General features: G+C 50.9%; 1 protein-coding gene across 1 annotated transcript in view; it reads right to left on the reverse strand.

Annotated features, from left to right (window-relative positions):
- Positions 1 to 2,587: 2,587 nt before the first annotated feature.
- The window catches only part of CFB (complement factor B), a 254,630-nt gene continuing 238,016 nt past the window's right edge, over positions 2,588 to 19,201 (reverse strand). Inside the window, exons 17-18 of the mRNA XM_069635005.1 lie at positions 16,314 to 16,363; positions 2,588 to 3,628 (exon numbers count right to left, since the gene is read on the reverse strand). Coding sequence (XP_069491106.1) covers positions 3,464 to 3,628; positions 16,314 to 16,363 — 215 coding nt within the window. The 3' untranslated portion in view covers positions 2,588 to 3,463. The remainder of the gene's footprint in view (positions 3,629 to 16,313; positions 16,364 to 19,201) is intronic.

The following is a 19,201-nucleotide window of genomic DNA, read 5'->3' on the forward strand; positions in this document are numbered from 1 at the left end:
CTACTCCCCCATGTTGTCATGCCTGTGTTCATTTTGTGTGGTTTGTGTTTAGGATTAGGTTTCATCTGGTTCTGAATTATATGGTAACTTGTTATATTCGATTACAGAATGGCTACTAAAATATATTCTTTTATTCTGCTATCTACACAGCTATATTCCGTTCTGCGCATGCCATAATTTCCAGCTACCGCTGGCTGGATTCTTCAATCAACATTGGCGGATAATCATGAATGGTGCTTATTGTATAACTGTTATGTGGGACGACCGACAAGGACCAACCAATCTGCCCTTTGGCAGTACCAGCAATAAGGAGCAACCTGTCAGTGTTCATAATATAAATATCTGCTGAAGCGAAAGCCTTGCGCTTGAAAGAGCAAAGAATCCATACCTTCTCACTAACAGAACACCATGTGCATCATTAGAAAGTTTTGCTGGTGTAACATAAGGACACACAAGAAGTGGAGTACAGGGATTGATCGATCACTGATCGCAATCGGCGTATCATGAGGAAGTAATACAGAACATTTGAAGCATGTGATGTTCGCTAGCTATAACATGTATTGAAAAAAGACATTGTTCAAATTGTGGACTTAATCTTCTCTTGTGAGTGTTCTTTCCAAAATAAAAGCACTTATTAAATGGCAGACTATTGATCTTTTCTTAAAATAAATGTTTTGCTCTCCTATTTGGGACAAGAAAGAAAAGTTACGTGCTATGAAAGGATGTGTGTGTTTATCTTCCTGGTTCTGCGTTAAGTAACGTTACGGCGTGGGTGATAACTTTATGGCTACGCTGGCCACGAACGTCATGAAAATAGGTGGAGCATATCGTTTGGACTAGTGATGTCAGTCTGAGGGGCAGATGATCTGTATTCTTGCCGCGAGGGCATTTGAACTTAGGGCGATGCATCAAAGGATAAGATTAGCACAAGATGGCTGTGCCCAAGACGTCGTTTTCACGTGTGGAAAAGTGAGGGAAACTAAGTAAGATGCATAGGAAACATTGTTAAGATCGATTACAGTATGCTTAAAAATACATGCCCGAATGATTGATCGGGACAATACATTTTTTGAGCGAACTTCCCCTTTAACCTCTTTTCTCAGTACTCTCGGCATCTCGCCTCTCTGCTCTGGCTTCTCCTCCAGGAACGGCATCCTATCTCCCAATCCAACTTCAACACTAATAGTCTGTATTTTTCCTTATACTGTGGCTGATTCGCAGGCAGCAATAAATATTACAGGTCCAACTTGGTTGGTCTGTTTCTCTGCTAGCTTTGCTAGTTGTGATTGGTCCTTCCTAGGGAGTTCCTCGACCACATCAGTGCTTCACCGCTTTCAATTATCATCCCCAAGTGCTGCGAGTTTCCTCTGCCCCAATGTGTTGGACTTTGTATTTGTTTTGGGACACTTTGTAGGCACGACACATGCACACATTAACACCTCACCACTCCACACCATACCAAATAACCAACCAAAGCCAATGATAAATCCTCCTTCCATAAATGCCTTGCCCTCGTTCACAAACCTCCCTGATCCATAAATGTGCATCATTCACACACACACACTTCAAATGACACAGTGCTACAGAAGTCCACGCAGTACACACACACACCCATTACACCCGCAGCAACGCAAACTCTCATCCAGAGTCGTAAATGTTACAACTACACTTTATCAAACTGACACCAAGGAGTTGCTGAATGCCCCAAGACTAGTCACCCAGAGCACCACTCTCAAGTAACACACAAATGAACAAAGTGCACAAGCACTGGCATCTGGGTGTCGAAGAAGGCCCCAAAGCCTGACAACCGAATGTCTACTACCCAGTCTCGCTACCTACTCCAAGGGCCGGCGACGAGCCAATGCTACTTCTTCTTAGACCGAAACGGAAATAACTCTTTGTAGCACATAGACTACTAGAAGCGATAAGAGGACAGTACAATGGCAAATGAGCAGTCTCCCTTGTTCAAAGACAGAGTGGAAATATGCTTACAAAGTTGGTGAAAGATTGATGAAGGCGTGTCCGAAGCCATGGTGAACGAGAAGCCATGCAAACACAATATGCTTTCCAAAAATGTCAGTCACACTCATCCATGAGCGGGGTAACATTTTCACTCGCATCTTTGGCGATTTTATTTTGTCATAGACCCAAACAAATACATACATGCACATATTTTGTTCACATGTTTATTAATATGATTCTCCTTTTGCGAGCCTCCCACATTGCCGTTCAAGAGTTTTAGTTGCCTTGAATTTAGTAGATGCTTGACCGCAGGTTTTTTCCACGGCACTGCCCCAACCCTCAGCGTCTTGGGGAGTTGACTGTGGAGACAGTGATTTCATTGGTTGTCTCTTCAGACCACCCTATATGACGCGGATGCAGCGTCTGTATAATGAGAAAGGACTGTCCCAACACTCTGCTACTCCTGCGCCATGCTGAGTTCTCTCGATCTTGCGCAGTCTCTTAGGAGATCCGGGCGATTGGACGTGGCAGCCCATGCACTACCTTTGACCCACAGCATTTTGTCTTGTGTTTATAGACATTAAGTGGCTTTGGAAAAGATTATATGGAACACTAAACACGTGAACATGGTGGTATTTAATTTATTTAAAAAAATATTCCCAGTCACACCAAAGACCTGGTTGAGCAAAAAATCAAAACTTCCAGGTGCATGGAATATTACATCAATTTTTTTCGTCTGGGCATTTTTTTAATAGCTGAGCAGGGGTACAAAAATTGAGCCATTTGTATGATGCCCCTGTGAGGTTAGTCTCCTCTTGGTGCTGATCTTGCTAATGCGGCTTAATTTTAATGTGTAGGTACAGTCACCCTCTCAAAAGGCCCATACTATATAACTTGGAATTTAGAAAGAAAAGTTTCATTAAGCAACACCGCTTAGTGTACCGCCCTAAAGAATCGGCAACCTGTTCATGGAAATACGACAGCCTTTACTTTTCTCTCGTTTTGCATGGATAACTGTCATTTTGCGCCGCAGACCACAATTGCGGCTGTTATGTCAACCTCTACACGTGGCAGCCATCTTGGAAAAGAGTATTAACCTGAATGCACAGAGAGCTGTCCTTGAAGTGAGGACTTGTGTTTTTTTCTGAGGTCGTTGGTTGGAAGATATTCTGGAGTCCAAGATGGCTGCCAGTACCCAGAACGGACATGATAATTTCTGTTTCAGTGCACCTTGAATAAGCATTTGTAAGTCAGCAGACCTTGGTTCTGATTTGGCAGCCTACCACGCCTGAAGTTCGTTTTTGGGAAAGATAATGGGAGCCTATAGTGTTACACTGTTGCTATGCATTAGTGAAAGCGATGCACAGCAGACGAGAGCAAAGAACGAGGTCTTGTACACTTCAAAGAACTCGCTCTTCATCTTGGCTTTGTTACTTGTCTCACTTCCTGGTTCCGGTCCCGAAATTCAGCCACTCTGTTTCGCCGGAAGTTGGTCAAAGGCTTAAGGCAACGGCAGGAATTGCAGCCCTTCATCCTTTAACCTGTCCTGTAGCCAGGGCAGCACTTTGAATAGGTTGGTATGGAAATCACGGGATTGTGGCTTGGTTGGCCCCGTCCTTCTTACGCCAGCGCATTGGTTCACCACGCCCCAGCTGATCACGCCAACCTGCAAACAGATATAGAAACATATGTCACACAGGCAACTGTTCAGCAAAGCATACTTCACAGTCTGCAAACTTGCAACCACTGTAGCAGACTGCTAGCCAGGCGCTAAGGCCACTGAACACCAGCTGTGGGTACATGTGCAGCGGACGATGAACAAAACTGTGCACAAAAACCTCCACCCTAACATAATTTTATAAAGCTCGTGAGTCCGTGATTATGTATACTGAACAGGATAGATAGCATTCTACCGGGTACTTTGTAAAGTATTCGGACAGGGCCGAATATAAGGCTGGATATGTGCTTTGTTTCATAAATCATGCTCCAACTTTCAAAAGCACAATGACTTTTTTTTTTTATTAAACCACCATTTTTTATATGTTACCACGTTTCCTTATTTTTCTCTTAATTTTAATCATTGCATCATCCTTATTTAAAGCATAAAAGCCAGAAAAGAACAGATTAACAGAGGGTTAGGGACAGTATGTTCAGAAGGAAGTTGCACATGCAAAGCCAGTCTCAGGGTTTGGAAATACAAAGTCTTAGGTGGCAATGAACACATGGATATGGTAGTGTGTAATTACCATTGTGAATCGCACGCATTGCAATATCTTGCTAGTTGAAATGTAGCTTAGGTCACGCCCCAACATGAACAATCACTACTAGCCAATGGCTTGTGATTGACTCGTGGCGAGTAAGAAATTGTGGAGGGGAGCGGGTGAATTTTGTTATGGCTGGCGCGCAGCATACAGCATGGCGTTTTTACTACAGGCTTATGTGGCATGTGAGTTTCGCACCTTCTTTGTGGCTCACGTGGAATTGTATACATTGCCACTATCCGCTCGAGTAAAACACAAGTCAAGGGTATGTACCAGGGGAGTGGACTCCATCTCACAACTATCCCCCTGCCCCAAAAGGCTAAGCAAAAGAAAGAGCACTTCCAGGGAATATCAGAGTTAAACACTGTGCATACTCTGTGTACCAGAGCTGTGCATACATGTGTACAAGATTTTAACAATACGCAGTGTAGCAGGTTGATCCAACCAGTGGCGGCGAATGGGTATATGCACTATATACTCAAAGCAGACGTTCCGTACACAATTAGTATACACTGCCTGACTGACCTCGAATAGGCTTAATAGTCTATATTTTTAGGAATATGGATCTAAGACAGCTGCGGCAGAGGTCGATCACACACAAGACCGGCCACAGAGTACCACCCTTTCACAAAATTGTCAGTATATGAACACTGGCTAGGCCGCGTGGGAACCGGAAGTGCGTGAGAAACGCTGTTACTGAGGGAAGGAGGCAGCAGGTGATGAGACGGATAGGGGGTAGTGCTGATTAACACAGGGAGAGGTTGCAGCGTAGTGGCATGGTGAGGAGACGGGTGTTGGCGGTGCTGATGTGGGGAGGGAATGAGAAGGTAGCGTGGGGATGTGCCCGCACAAAAACAGCGAGTCACAGTGTAGAATTGAGGGAGACAGGAAACAAGGGGTTACCCCCCCTGCAAAGAAAAGTGTGGTGGATGTCAAAAGGAAAGTCCTATGAGGTGGGGGAGGTGAAGGCCTTGCAAGAAAAACACCAGGATATTAGCAAGAGGAGACTCTGCGAGCCAGGATGTGACAGAGCATGGGGGTGGTACCCACAAGTAAGGCAGCGGAGGGAGGTTAGAGGGGGAAATAAACAGGACAAGGGGAGGAGGAGCGGTTCATGAAAGGATGCTCCACCATCATGAGCTGCATTGATATGATGTTTTTGAGGACGGTCTTTGGTTGATGGCCAAGTGGCGGTAGACAGGCTCTGGACATAGAAGGCCAAGTGGCGGTAGACAGGCTCTGGACATAGAAGTGTATTTTGAAATACAAATGGAATGCCGGTGTAACCGACATTTCTCCTGACGTCATCAAGCACCGGATTCAAGAAGCATAACATCACTGATGCAGTGGGCCTCGTCTACGCAGTCCCCATGTCCAACACACATTTCATGTAAAGTGCTGTGACATGTCAAGCTCCCTGACGTGGATTATTTTGATGCTCCTGGTTTATGGTCACCAGTGGATTTGCAATTCCTAAGCTGTATACATGCACTTATATGAAGACATATGAAATGAGTATAATGGAATTTATTGGGAAGTCAATGGAATTTAGTGGGATGTCAATGTGCCCTCTGCACTTCCTCCATATTGGTGGCGAACGGGTTCTCAGCTGTAGTAACCCCCCGGCTCCCACTCCTCCACTACGGCCGCTCCACCTCCAGATCTGCTGACTACTGAAACTAGAGCGGGTCACTTAGGTATTGTGATGGGTGCCTTGCTCGTGTTCCGCTGCACTGTTCATTGTGCATGCAACTTCTTACCTGCCCATTTGCAGCCTGGAGCCGCCAGAGGGCAGTCTATCCTTCCCGCTCTCACGCTCCTCAGCTCTGAACTTTCCATGCCTACTCTTCACTCTGTTGTCTCTTCCTTGGAGACTGGGACGCGCAGCTTGGTGACATGAACTGGAAGTTGATTTCTGGCATTCAGAGGGTGGGACTGGGGGAGTACGCAGCTGACTGGGGCCTGTGGCTAGTGTGGCAAAAGTTCCATGCTTTAAATCGGGTAATGGGGCTGCAGGCCAGGTGCCATCACTGGCTCTGATATATGGCTCAAGGGGGGTGCGGTTTAACTGTAACATCCCCCAGACTCCATAACCAATCACTAGCCTGAAAAGCCATCCCCCACCAAATTTAAGGGGACCTTCTGACAGGGTAGTGCATGATTCTGCATTACTTGTCGTGGTGTGTGACCCTCTAAGGGAATGTATCCCTTCTCTGTGTGTTGCCCTTTTAACATGGGCCATGACTATGGGCCAAGAGCGGCTGCAGACTCCAGAAGAGGAGCGACTGAGTCTTATTTCATGTAGGCCGCAGGCCTACACGTGGAGACACAGGCCCGCATTCCCTGATGCCGTGGGACCCTCGTGCCAGGACAGTGGCAAAAGCCTGTACGGTCAGGGGCATGGCTGGCTGTGCTCCCACGCCTAATGGTGCTGGCGGACTGTAGCACCAGGAGCCTGCCAGATGTCCAGGCGAGGGCTCCAACCCCCCACAGGCACTGATTCTGTCGTGCGCTTGTGGTTGCAGCACTATGGGGGCCTGCCGGATGTCAAATGGCAGGCCACCCACAATATTGGCGTGAACCCACGAAAGGGGCCGTTTCCCTGCTGTCCCTCAAAGGTTTTTTTCCTCTGTTCTTCCACAAAAGGCGAAGGAGGAGGAGGGACGAAGGAGAAGTGGCAAGAGGAGGACCATCTGCCCCCACAAGAGGGAATGCAGCACCACCCGGAATGGTGCGTGCCCCAAGAAGAGAAGTTACGGGATCAGAGCTGCCACAAAAACAAAAAAAATGCTAGTTTCCATGCCGTTGTCCGCAGAAGATCCCAGGCCCGGCGGTGGAAATGGTGAGCTGCTCAGGTCGGGAGCAATTGAAGTGGCGGCCCCTGTGTGAGCCCGGGCTGCAGGCGTTGAAAACAACCTAATGGCCAGCAGCCTACGGAAAGAAAACACTCCCTGGCGAGTGAGGGGTGTGTTGCCCCAACAAGGATAAGGGGTGGACAGAAAGTATGATGGAGCTCTGTTGGGGCTCTCCCCGGCCGCGGCCCTCTGAGGAGGGTGCTTGTGCAGCCGAGGTGGGAGTTCTGCCCACAGCCCCTCTGATGAGGAGCCGCTCTGATACAGAGCGAAAAGTGGAGGGCCCACCTGAGGCAGCAGTGCCTGGGCAGCCGTCTGCGCCCCAAAGTGCGCCACCCGCCGCAAGAAATATGGGGGGAAGGAAGTGCCTACCCACCAGCAAGTTAACAGAGCCAGGGACGGCCTGTTTGCCCCTACTGCAGCGAAGGACTGTGAAATGCTGCAGGGATGGAAAAAGACCGAAGCCCTGCTGGGGGATCCTCCCTGGCTGCGGCCCTCTGATAAGGGTGCTTGTGCGGCCAAGGGAGGGTCGGCCCGCAGACCCTCTGAAATCTGATGCCGTCGCGTGCAGTTTAAATAAACGGGGCGTTTCCCGGCCGCATCAGAGCGACCGGGAAGCCCGAACCAAGGCAGACGTGTCGGTCCATGTTCTTGGGGCCGGGGCTTGCGGCGAAGCGCGCGGGGGCGCCAGTCACCCACAAACAGCAGCGGAGGCTCTCAGCATCGTAAGCTTCGCGTACTCCGTCTACCTGGAGGACATTAATGACTTGCTCGAGAAGCATCAGGCCCTATTCAAGGGGATTGGACAGATGGTCGGAGAGCCGGTACGGCTGCACATAGACGAATCGGTACAGCCGGTGGCCCTCAAACATCGGAGAGTACCTTTCCACCTCCGTGAGCAGGTAGATAAAGAACTGGACAGCCTCGTCGATCTAGATATCATCGAGAAGGTGGAGGGACCGACTCCCTGGGTGTCCCCCATAGTGGTGGCAAGGAAACTCAAACAACCGGGCGCAGTCAGAATCTGCGTAGACATGAGAATCCCCAACAGGGCCATCAGGAGAGAGAGGCACCTCACACCGACACTGGATGACATCATTGCGGAGGTGCAGGGTGCTAGATTCTTCTCGAAGCTAGACCTCAGGGCCGGATATCATCAGGTTGTCCTCCACCCCGACTCAAGGTACATTACCACCTTCACCACGCACCGGGGACTGTATCGCTACAAGAGATTGAGTTTTGGGGTGTCCTCGGCCGCGGAAGTATTCCAGAATATCATTCGGGGTGCCCTGGCCGACCTGGAGGGCGTCCTAAACATAAGCGACGACATTCTGGTCTTTGCGAGGACCGAGGTGGCACACCTGAGGCGTCTGGCGAAAACCTTCGAGAGGCTGCAGTCGCTGGGACTCACACTACATAAGGAGAAGTGTGAATTTCTGCGCCCCTCCCTGGAGTTCTTCGGGTTTGTGTTCAAGGAAGGGGGGGTGTCGCCTGACCCCAGGAAGGTACTGGACATACAGAAGGCCCAACCACCGGAATCTGTGTCGGAGGTGAGAAGCTTTTTGGGCATGGTCACTTACTGTGGCCGGTTCATCAAGAACCTGGCGTCTAGATCTGAGCCCCTCCTAGCCCTGACAAGGAAGGACACTGTCTGGAATTGGGGTCCGCTGGAACAGGCGGCCTTCGATGACATTAAGGGCGCCCTCACGGCCGAGGACACGATGTCATTCTTCGAACCGGCCCTACCATCGGAAATCATCGTCGATGCTAGCCCATTCGGCCTGGGTGCAGTGCTGACTCAGATTGACCGTGATGGCGGCGTCCGGCCAGTAGCATATGCCAGCAAGGCGCTGTCAGACGCCGAACAACGCTACTCGCAGATCGAGCGCGAGGCTCTGGCTGCGCTATGGGGATGCCGCCATTTCCGGCTCTATGTACTTGGACGCCTGGTGACAGTGGTCACCGACCACAAGCCGCTGCTGCCGATCCTAGCGGGGTCGTCATCCAAACCGCCGGCACGCATTGAGAGGTGGATGCTGGCTCTTCTAGAGTATGGGGTGACCCTGGTCTACCGGCCAGGGGTAAACAACGCGGCTGACTATCTGTCCAGACACCCCGGGCCGCCTGGAGAAGGAGTCCGTGACGTCTGTGAGCAGGAAGCGGAGGAGCATGTTCAGGTCGTGGTGGAAGCGGCCACGCCGAATGCCATGCCTCTCCAGGAGCTGGAGGCTGCGGCGGCACAGGATGAGTGTTTCAGAATATTGAGGCAGACAATGCAGCAGGGCTCCTGGAAGTCTGCGCTTGAGGCCCTGGCGGGATGCACTCAGGGGGCCCGGTCGGCTCTTGAACAACTGTGGAAGGTGCGTGAGGAACTGTCCTTCTCAACGTCGGGCCTGCTGCTTCGGGGCGACCGGATTGTAGTTCCCCAATCCAAGGTGGGTGAGGTGATCGCGCTGGCACACCGGGGCCACCAAGGGGCTGCCAAGACTAAGGCCCGCCTCCGGATGAAGGTGTGGTTCCCCGAGCTGGAACGCAAGGTGGATGAGTTTGTGGCAGCCTGTGTCTGGTGTCAAGCAGCGTCGCCCCTACAGCGGGAACCGGTCATCGAGGCAATGCCGAGAGGGACCCATCCGTGGGAGGTGGTTCATGCCGATTTTGGGTCCACCACCATGGGCACCCACTTCCTGGTCCTGGTGGACGAGTACTCCCGCTACCCCGAGGTGGAGTTCGTCGAGTCCGTGGCGTTTGAACATGTGGTGGTGGCGGTGGAGAAAGTGTTTGCAGCTCACGGATTCCCGCACACGCTGTGTTCGGACAATGGGGCGCCTTTTCAGGGTGAATGATTTGCTGAGCTGATGGTGAGCTGCGGGGTGGTGCACCGGAAGATCATGCCCCTGTGGCCTCGAGCGAATGGGGAGGCAGAACGCCTGATGAGAACCCTCAATAAGACGTTTAGAATTGCCCAAGGCCAGGGGCAGTCCCTACACCGGGCCCTGTACCAGTTCTTCAGAGTGTACCGCACCACGCCACATGCGTCCACGGGAGTGGCCCCGGCAGAAGCAATGTTCAGGAGATGCCCGCGAGGGCTATTGCCGGAGGTCGGAGAACGGGAACCGGCGGTCATTGATGATCAACGGGTCGAGATGGACCGGCAAGCAAGGACGGACCAGGAAAACGTGCGGAGGGGGCTTCGCCCCCAACAGCTGGAGCCGGGCGATGAGGTACTCATTCGCAATCGGCACCCGCATGGGAAACTCTCCTTGCCATATGAGCCTGAGCCGCTGGATGTCGTGGCCGTCCGGGGCTCCATGGTGACGGCGTCGGATGGACGATCGGAAGTGACGAGGAACGTGAGTTTCTTTAAAAAGATCAGAGACCCCAGGACTGACCCACCTCCTGACCCGGACCTGGAAGGAGCCCGGGAGCCCGAGGGAGATCCACCCTGCATGCCGGAGTCTCCGATGCGAATGTCCGCAGGCGGACCGATCACCCGTGCCGGAGGCGAGCAGGAGGTACCCCCAGAGGGCTGGGCGAGGGAAACCGGCTCGCCTCACCGACTATGTGCTGGGACAATTGGCTGAGGATCCAGGGGGTGAGAAAGCCTAGTTAAGGGGACCCGGGTGGATGCTAATAAAGGGGTGCTCCTGGGACAGAGTTTGTTTGAGTTGTTTGTGTTGTCCCGTTATTATCATGACTTGTTTCTGTTTGCAATGTTTTACAGTGTGCAGTGAAGAGTTAATGAGGATTGTTGGTTCTCCCCGAAAAAGGAGGAGTGTGGCGCTGCCCGATGACGGGCGTGCACGCGGCGGCGTGACGTTGCACGCCGTCGCGTGCAGTTTAAATAAACGGGGCGTTTCCCGGCCGCATCAGAGCGACCGGGAAGCCCAAACCAAGGCAGACGTGTCGGTCCATGTTCTTGGGGCCGGGGCTTGCGGCCAAGCGCGCGGGGGCGCCAGTCACCCACAACACCGGGAAGAGAGTGAAAGCCGCTGCAGCCGCAAGAATAAATGGGGCGGCGGCAGCCCCGAGTAACGACACCACATCCCGCCTGAAGAAATGAAAGAGGGGACCACGACCTTGCTGGCGGACCCTCCTTGGCCCTCTGTGAAGAGGGTGCTCGTGCGGCCAGGGCAGGGTCAGCCCACACCAAAGCCCCGGCGGTGCTCACAGGGCACCGCTGCAAACAAGATGAGCCTTGGCCACCCATGCCGACAACTGTGCGAGCCGGGCTATGGCAGGAGAGGCCTCTCAAGCTGCTGAGCACCATGACCCAGGCCACTGTGGCCGTGAGGCAACATGCTCTGTGTTGGGAGTTTCAATGGGAGATGAAGAGAAAGGACGTGCTCCATAGAAATTCAATCAAATGTGGATGGGCAACCCCACTGACAACTGGGCCACCCAGCGGTCAAACTGAAGTGCTCCTGTACATGGACCGTGATCCTGGGCAGATAGGCGGTGCTGTGTTTATGCTGCTGACCTTGGAGCGAATGTTGAGAAAGGAAGTGCTCCGTGTAGGAGCAGGTGAAATGCAAGAAAACTTCAGCTGCCTTCGCTGTGTGGCAACATGGGGCAGCACATTCCTGCACAGTGCCACACCAGCAAGATCTCCTGCAGCGTTCCTGCTGGCCGCAGGCGGTGTGTGTGCGCTGGTTGCTCATCAACAAGCGAGGAGTGCGATGGACAGCACATTGAGGATCTGGCATGTCCTGAGGGGAACCTTTTCCCTGCACTCTTCCGTAACCGTGCTTGTGAGGCCAGAACATATCACAATGGGCTAAGGAACAGGCCTTTGCAAAATGCCAGGAAGTGCTGCCAGGGCAACCAAAGGAACTTCACCAGCTACTGCATGGTCCCACATGCTCTGCGTCCAACACACTGCAAGCACCAGTAGCTATCCAGACAGGCAAGCAAAGCAATGTGGAAAGACATAGAGGTATGACCGCATCCCGATACCCTACACTGATGCCTACTGGAGTGAAGTCCAGAGAGTGGGCAGTGTCATTGCAGTGTCCTTCCAAATGGCATTCCTCATGAAGCACGTGCATGACTCCCTGGATGGAAGGGTTGGAGATGGTGCCTCTAGTTGATAGCAGTGTCGGCTATGGGAAGGGAAGCAGGCTGTTGGTGGAAGTTCGGACACCAGGCCCTTTATGCACTGCACCAGTGGGAGACATGCTGGAGGTAGCAAGAGACAATCTCTCTGAGAGCGGCACGGGAGGAGACGAGTCTCAGGGACCAGGAGCAAGAGTTAGAAGCTCTCCAGGTGCAGCACAAGCAGCGCCAGAGCCTCAACAAGAAGGAGCTTGTGCCTGGCCACAGGAGAACGGCCTGCTGTCTTCGACTCGTCATGAGGGGTTGTGTACCGACACAAGGAAGGCAGTAAGATAAACCCTATACTGCCAAGGAGGGAAGAGCAGGACAGACAAAGGGAAGCGACTAGTGCCCGATTAACCTATTCTGTGCATCTTTCCACATGCGGGTGAGCAAACAATCCGGCAAAAGTTGTATTTGCCATCCTGTCTATACAGTTGTGAATGGTAATTAGTCCCGGCAAAACAAGCAGCAACTGCGAGGTGGAAACCAACCCCGGGAGAGAGTGTGCATACCAGGCAATGGCACTGAAGGGATGCGGTGTTGCGGTTTGGGCAGTGCAAAGTGAGGTGAGCCACTTCGGAGTAGGGTGAGGTGCGAAGACTGGCCTGGGGAGGAAGAAAGATCCTGGGCGCTGTGCAGTGAAATATGAAGCTCCTGTTATCTGAGCTCCGGGAACAATAAGGCAGGGAGTTTGAAATCTCATGTCCATGCCTCAACCAGCTCCTGAGTATAGTCCTCGCATTGTGTGTGTGCACAATACACTGGAAGAGATGCCTGCCACCCCACATCCACGAGCATGTGCGCTGACAGCAGGTGTCCCAGAGAGGGAGAGACTGAAACAGCCCGTGGCCCTGACACCGGCCATGAGTATCGCCTGACCCGTCCCACCATCGATGGCCCAGGCCATTTTCGCCCTGGGTGTAATTCCTGCCAGCCCGAGCTGGGACGTCACCAGCTCAACTGTCTGACCTGGAAGAAGGACTGGGCATAACTGCTGCTCCATCAATTACAGAGGTTCTCGCATGGGGGGAGAAAAAAGAATGGTCCAGGCACCCCGTCACTTGTGTCTGGCCAACCACCACCATGCAGCCCTGACACTCGCCACCAGGGAGAAATGCAATGGGCAAGTGAGAGTTGCAGCTCCGCAAGATTGCTTGTGCGCCCTAAGGTGCCACTGCAGTAGTGACACTCGTGCCTGCGAGAGTGTGACCAAGGAAAAGGGGGGTGAGTAACATGCTGTCACCCTTTGCCCCGTCAACATCATGTGGCACAGAGCAGATGCCCTGCCATCAGCGCCTCGTTGCGTGCCATAACATCATGGGACTAAGCCGATGTGGCCCCTGGTATCCCCAGGTGAGGCTTTGCCGGTTTGTGAACTGTACCACCAACTAAACTGGACCCGGGGAGGTAGCCATCCTGAACGGACGCTGGTGGAGAGTGTACTTTTCTCCAGCAGTTGCTTAATGAGGACTAAAAAACTTCTAGGTGAAGTGGTGATCCCACTGTTTGTGGGAGTGGGCGATGTGGTGCCAGCAGCTAACAATGGCGTCATTCAGTGGTGGTTGTTTCCACACCCCAGGTTAATAAAGGGCTTTGGAATATGTGGTTGAACTGCCAAAGTGTCACTGGCAGTTCGCCAAACGCGACGGTCACCCGAGAGTTGTGTAGTATGTCCACGACCAGGTGAGCTCCCTGTGTGTAGCCGTGGGCATATGTTAGTTGTTGTTGATTTTTTGATTTGGTGCAAGCACAAATAACGTTGGTCTGTAACAGGGGGAGGGGATTGGTCAGGTTTTAGTAAGATGTTTTTGTTATGAAAAAGGAGGAGTGTGGTGTGTGACCCTCCCAAGTGTGTTGCCCGTTTAAGTGAACGTATCCCTTCCCTGTGTGTTACACACCCACCAGAGCAACTGCAGACTCCAGAAGAGGAGCAACTGAGTCGTTGTCTTATTTCATGTAGGCCGCAGGCCTAAACGTGGAGGCACAGTCCTGCATGCCCACTGATGCCGTAGGACCCTCATGCCAGGACGGTGGCAGAGGCCCGCACGGTCAGGGGCAAGGCTGGCTGTGCTCCCACCCCTAATGGTGCCGGCGCACTGTAGCACCAGGGGGCCTGCAAGATGTCTGGGACAGGACCCAACCCCCACAGACACTGGGCCTGTCGTGTGCTCATGGTTGCAGCACTATGGGGGCCTGCCGGATGTCAATGGCAGGCCACGCATAACACTTGTGGTCTTCCTGAAACCAGTCCCACATTTTTTTTGTAAAATATTCTATTGGGAATCAAACAGTCTCTGGGCACTGAGTTGCCAGTTCTCCATCATGGATTCTTCTTTAAATATCATGAACATAGAATATGGCCGCGCATTCGTGGGATCCTGGAACACACTTAATTAAAAACAATTGCTACACATAACCGCCACAGGCGTTGAACCCCTTTCTTATCTTTTTTCTAACCATAGAAAAAAGTCAGCATGTGCCTAATGTGTAACCCGAAGAGCCATGTTAGACCAGGAAAAGAAAAAAAGAAAAGTCAAAGAGAGCAAATGCCAGAGCTTAACGCAGAAGCGGTCCTCCAGATCCCTGCCCCTTTAAGGGAAAGCCCCACAATGCACTGCACTGACAGCCCGTCGCTAATTTTTTCTGGCCCTATGAGAAGAATCCCTGAACGCACGTGCTTATAGAAGCCAATTTAAAGCTTTTTTCATCATTTGTTCCCTGAAATGTCTTTCTAAATCGATAAGTTAGAATGTTCTTTTCTGGTTTTGAGACCGGATTAGAGTGATTTTGTGTGTTTGGAGACAGAGAACTAAAGGAGAGGAGGAAGAAGGAGGGTCTCAGGACACTCGGGTTGAAGGGGAATGCCAGGAGGAGGTGATAGCAAGGCATTGCGGGATGAGCAGGACCCCTTAGCCCAATGCAGGGGGTAGTGGTGAAACACTGGTCCAAAGTCGAGCCCAGTGTGGGAGGAGGAATGAACCCGCAGCTGGGCAACGAGGGGGAGGAGGTCTGGTGCAGAGGTGAGAAACAAGGCTAAGAATAAGGACTGTAATGGAAGTGGCGGAAACCTTCTTAAGACCCTTCGGAGCCCCAAAGGGGGCAAGCTCTATTGCCACAGTAGCAACGCTGAAGAGAGAAGAAGGAGGGTGTGGGAACTTCATAAATCTCGGGTCAGCAAGCCAAGACCCACAGGAGACCCCTTGAAGCCGCGAACAATAACCCATTACAGCTGGGGAGTGAGACACAAGGAAACGACACTCACAGAATACAGGTGCAGAAACCCCTTAAACCTAGGACTGAGAACTACAAAGACTAGACCAAGAGGCGACCCCACAAAGAAGGGTGTAGGAGCCCCTTATACATTTGAGTTACAGGGAGGGCCCCTGAGAGGAAGGGGCACATAGAGCTCTGGAACTCCTTCAAGCCCGGATTTGTGTTTTTTAAGTCACAAGAAGACTTATTTCATTATGAGTTATGTTGCGTGTGTTGGTCAACCTATGTTATTTATTTACTTATTTATTTATTTGCAGTGCCCAAACCCATAAGTATCACAGCACGGATACAACTTAGGAAACAAAAACAAAAAAGAGGAAGTACATAAGCATGATAGTAGATATGGCAGAGAGCAAGGTAACGGGGGTAACTCAGTGTCAGGTTAGTCGTATTTGTCAAACAATATATCTTCCCAGAATAAAGAAACTGAGTTCATCTGGTAATTCTGTCTTGGTCTGATTGTTGATCCCTGGAGCCATTGTGATCGATAAAATGCACTTAAAATGTACACTCAAATAGGCAAGGAAAATCAGAGCAATACTGATGCACAGCCATTGAAATTCTTGGGAACTATTTTGCTACAAAGGCCTGGTTAGCTGGACACCAACAGATGCCAGTAGCTGCTTTTGACCCCTCCCCACTCTACCCCGGACAACGGGTGCCATACAAACATACTTATGTGACATTAACCATGTGTGTTTGGGAATGCATTGGGACACACCTAAAAGACATCTAATGTTTAATAGGTCATTTGCAATGGACACAAAATATGAATTTGCATTTTATGTGGAAGCTTATTTTGTGGAACAATATGCACTGGCTCCGTGTTCCCCAAATGTAAAGCTCCCCTGAGCAATAGCAATGTACAAACCTGTATGTATCTGTTCCTATGGTTTATCAACAGAGGACCTCCGGAGTCACCTACAAGAGACAGAGAGTGAAGAATGAGAACATTTGCTTAGCACGCGGCACACTTATTTGCTTATTAGTGATATTGAACATTTTAATATTGAAGTAGTGATACTTTAAAGGACAATGGACCTTTCCTGTCTTTGGAACATACTGTGGCTCTCTAATTTAATGCCAAAGAACAAGTTACTTCTTACCTTGTAACGTTCTTTCGATGGGATGTTCCTCTGACGTATTCCTTATCTTTGATAATTCATCTCCAGCTTGCTGGCCTGGGAAATGTTTTCTCTGTAGAGGGCGCTGCGCGTCGACGTCCGCCGAGTCGATTTCCCTCGACAGCCACCGTATCGGCGCCGACGTCACCATGCCCATAAATAGCCACGCGTGGCATCCGTTGCTCAGTTCCGTTTTGTAGCATAAGATAAGTCATGCCTGAATTGGTTATTGACCTTGAAGGAGCGTAAGCTGCAACCACAAGGGAAGTATTACTGCGGGGATGGATGGGAGGGGCGATAAGGAATACGTCGGAGGAACATCCCACCGAAAGAACGTTACAAGGTAAGAAGTAACTTGTTCTTCAAAGGGATTGTGTCCTCCGACGTATTCCTTATCTCTGATAGACTCCCATAGCAGTGGCATGTAATAGGAGGTGGGAGTAATAATGTCATGTATCCCTTTTAGGAATGAACCGAATGTAATACAGCTTTGCCAAATCTGGTCTCTTGACTAGTGGAGTAATCCAGGTTATAAAATTTTGTGAATGTATGTGCGGACGACCATGTGGCAGCCGCACATATGTCTCGGACCGGTACCCCTCTTTGGAGGGCTGAAGAGGCTGCGATACCCCTGGTTGAATGAGCCCTAAGATTTTGGGGTGGCTCTTTCCCTGCCAGTTTGTAACATTCCAGAATGGCCAAAATAATCCACCTGGAAATGGTCTGTTTTGTTATGGGTAGTCCCAACTTGTGACCTGAGTATCCTACAAACAGTTGGTCTGCTTGCCTAATGCTTGCCTAATCCTAGCCAGTCTGCTGATGTAAAAGCTCAGAACTCGCCTTGGGTCCAGCCTGTGTAGCCTTTCTTCCTCTCCTCTGGGGAGGAGGGTAGAACGAAGGTAAGGTAATTTTCTGAGTGATGTGCAATTCAGAAACCACCTTTGGGAGGAAATTAGGCTTCACCTGTAGGACAACTTTGTCCTTATGGAAAATTGTATGGGGGGATTTACAAGAAAGAGCTTGTAATTCGCTCACCCTCCTAGCAGATGTTAGTGCTACCAATAGGACCGTTTTAAGAGTGATACATCTCAACAAGAGTGGAGTGGTTCGAATGGAGTACCCATTAGAAAATTTAAGACTAAATTTAAGTCCCATAAGGGAACTTGGAAGGATAAACATTAGTTAATCCCTTGAGAAATTGTATTACTAGAGGTAGTTTGAAATACAATGGTTCCTCCGCAGTGCGCTTGAAGATTTGAAGCGCTGCGAGATAGCCTTTTACAGTGCCAACTTGAAGGCCTGAGTTTGCCAAGTAGAGTAGAAACGATAACAGTGTTGGTGTACCACATGAAAAAGGGTCGATATTCTCTTCTCTACACCAGCTGCAAAATTTGTTCCAACGGCAGCGGTATAAAGGCTTTGTTGCTGGCCTTCTGGCCGAAAGCAACACCTCTATGACGTCATTAGGGAGGTCCCAATCCTTGTACCTTACCCTTTCAGAAGCCAAGCGTGAAGGTTGAGGGTTCTGATGTCTGGGTGGAGAACCTGACCTCCCTTCTGTGAGAGAAGATTCTCTTTGAGTGGAAGACAGATTGGAGGACAGATGGACATATCTAGAAGGTCCGAGTACCACGTTCTCCTGGCCCAGTCCGGGGCAATTAGGATCATGGTTTTCCGGAATTTTCTCAACCTCCTAATCATTTGAGGAATAACGGGGACTGGTGGAAATGCGTAAAGGAGTGGGAACTCCCAGTCCACTACGAACGCGTCCCCTAGAGCTCCTCTCGGGGGAAATTCCCTTGAACAGAACAGATCACACTTCCTATTGGTGCTGGTGGCGAACAGATCCACCTCAGGGGTTCCCCAAAGGGCGAAGATCTCTTGAAGGACTTCCTGAGCTAGCTCCCACTCGTGGGAGACTGTGCTCTGCCTGCTCAGAGCATCCGCTGTCAAGTTCTTCTCTCTGGCTAGGTGGACTGCCGATAGAGAGATTCCTTCCTGAATTACCCAAAACCAGAGCTGCATTGCCTCTCTGCACAGTGGCAGTGACCCTATGCCTCCTCTTTTGTTGAGGTAGTGCATGGCCACCGTGTTGTCCGTCATTATCAGGACATTTCTCCCCTGTACTGATGGCAGGAAAGCTTTCAGCGCTAGTCTGATCGCTCTCAGCTGTAATAGGTTGATGTGTAGTCTGGACTCCGATGGAAACCAACGACCGCTGATGGTGAAGTTGTTGGCATGGGCTCCCCACAGCGTCTGTGACTACTGTTATATCCGGCCATGGTTGCCAAAACAGTTCTCCTTTCAAGATGTTCTCTGGATAGGCCCACCATTGAAGGTCGTGGGCTACCTTGTGGGCTACCTTGTCCGGAATCCGGAGGAGATCTGTCATTCTCCCTGAGAATTGCGACCACTGAGTTCTCAGTGCCCACTGAAGAGATCTGATTCTCAGGCGAGCCTCGGGCACAAGGAAGATGCAGGATGCCATGAGGCCTAGCAACCTCAAAAAAGTCGAAGGCTGGGAGACGTTGGGCATTTTGAAACTTGTTGACCATCTGCAGAATATTTTGAGCCCTCACCTCTGGTGGCGAGGCTTTTCCCAGGGAAGTGCCTAGGACCACTCCAATGAAATGGA

Source organism: Ambystoma mexicanum, chromosome 13 (genome assembly GCF_040938575.1).
Source record: "Ambystoma mexicanum isolate Mex_15411 chromosome 13, UKY_AmexF1_1, whole genome shotgun sequence".
Classification (NCBI taxonomy): Eukaryota; Metazoa; Chordata; class Amphibia; order Caudata; family Ambystomatidae; genus Ambystoma; species Ambystoma mexicanum.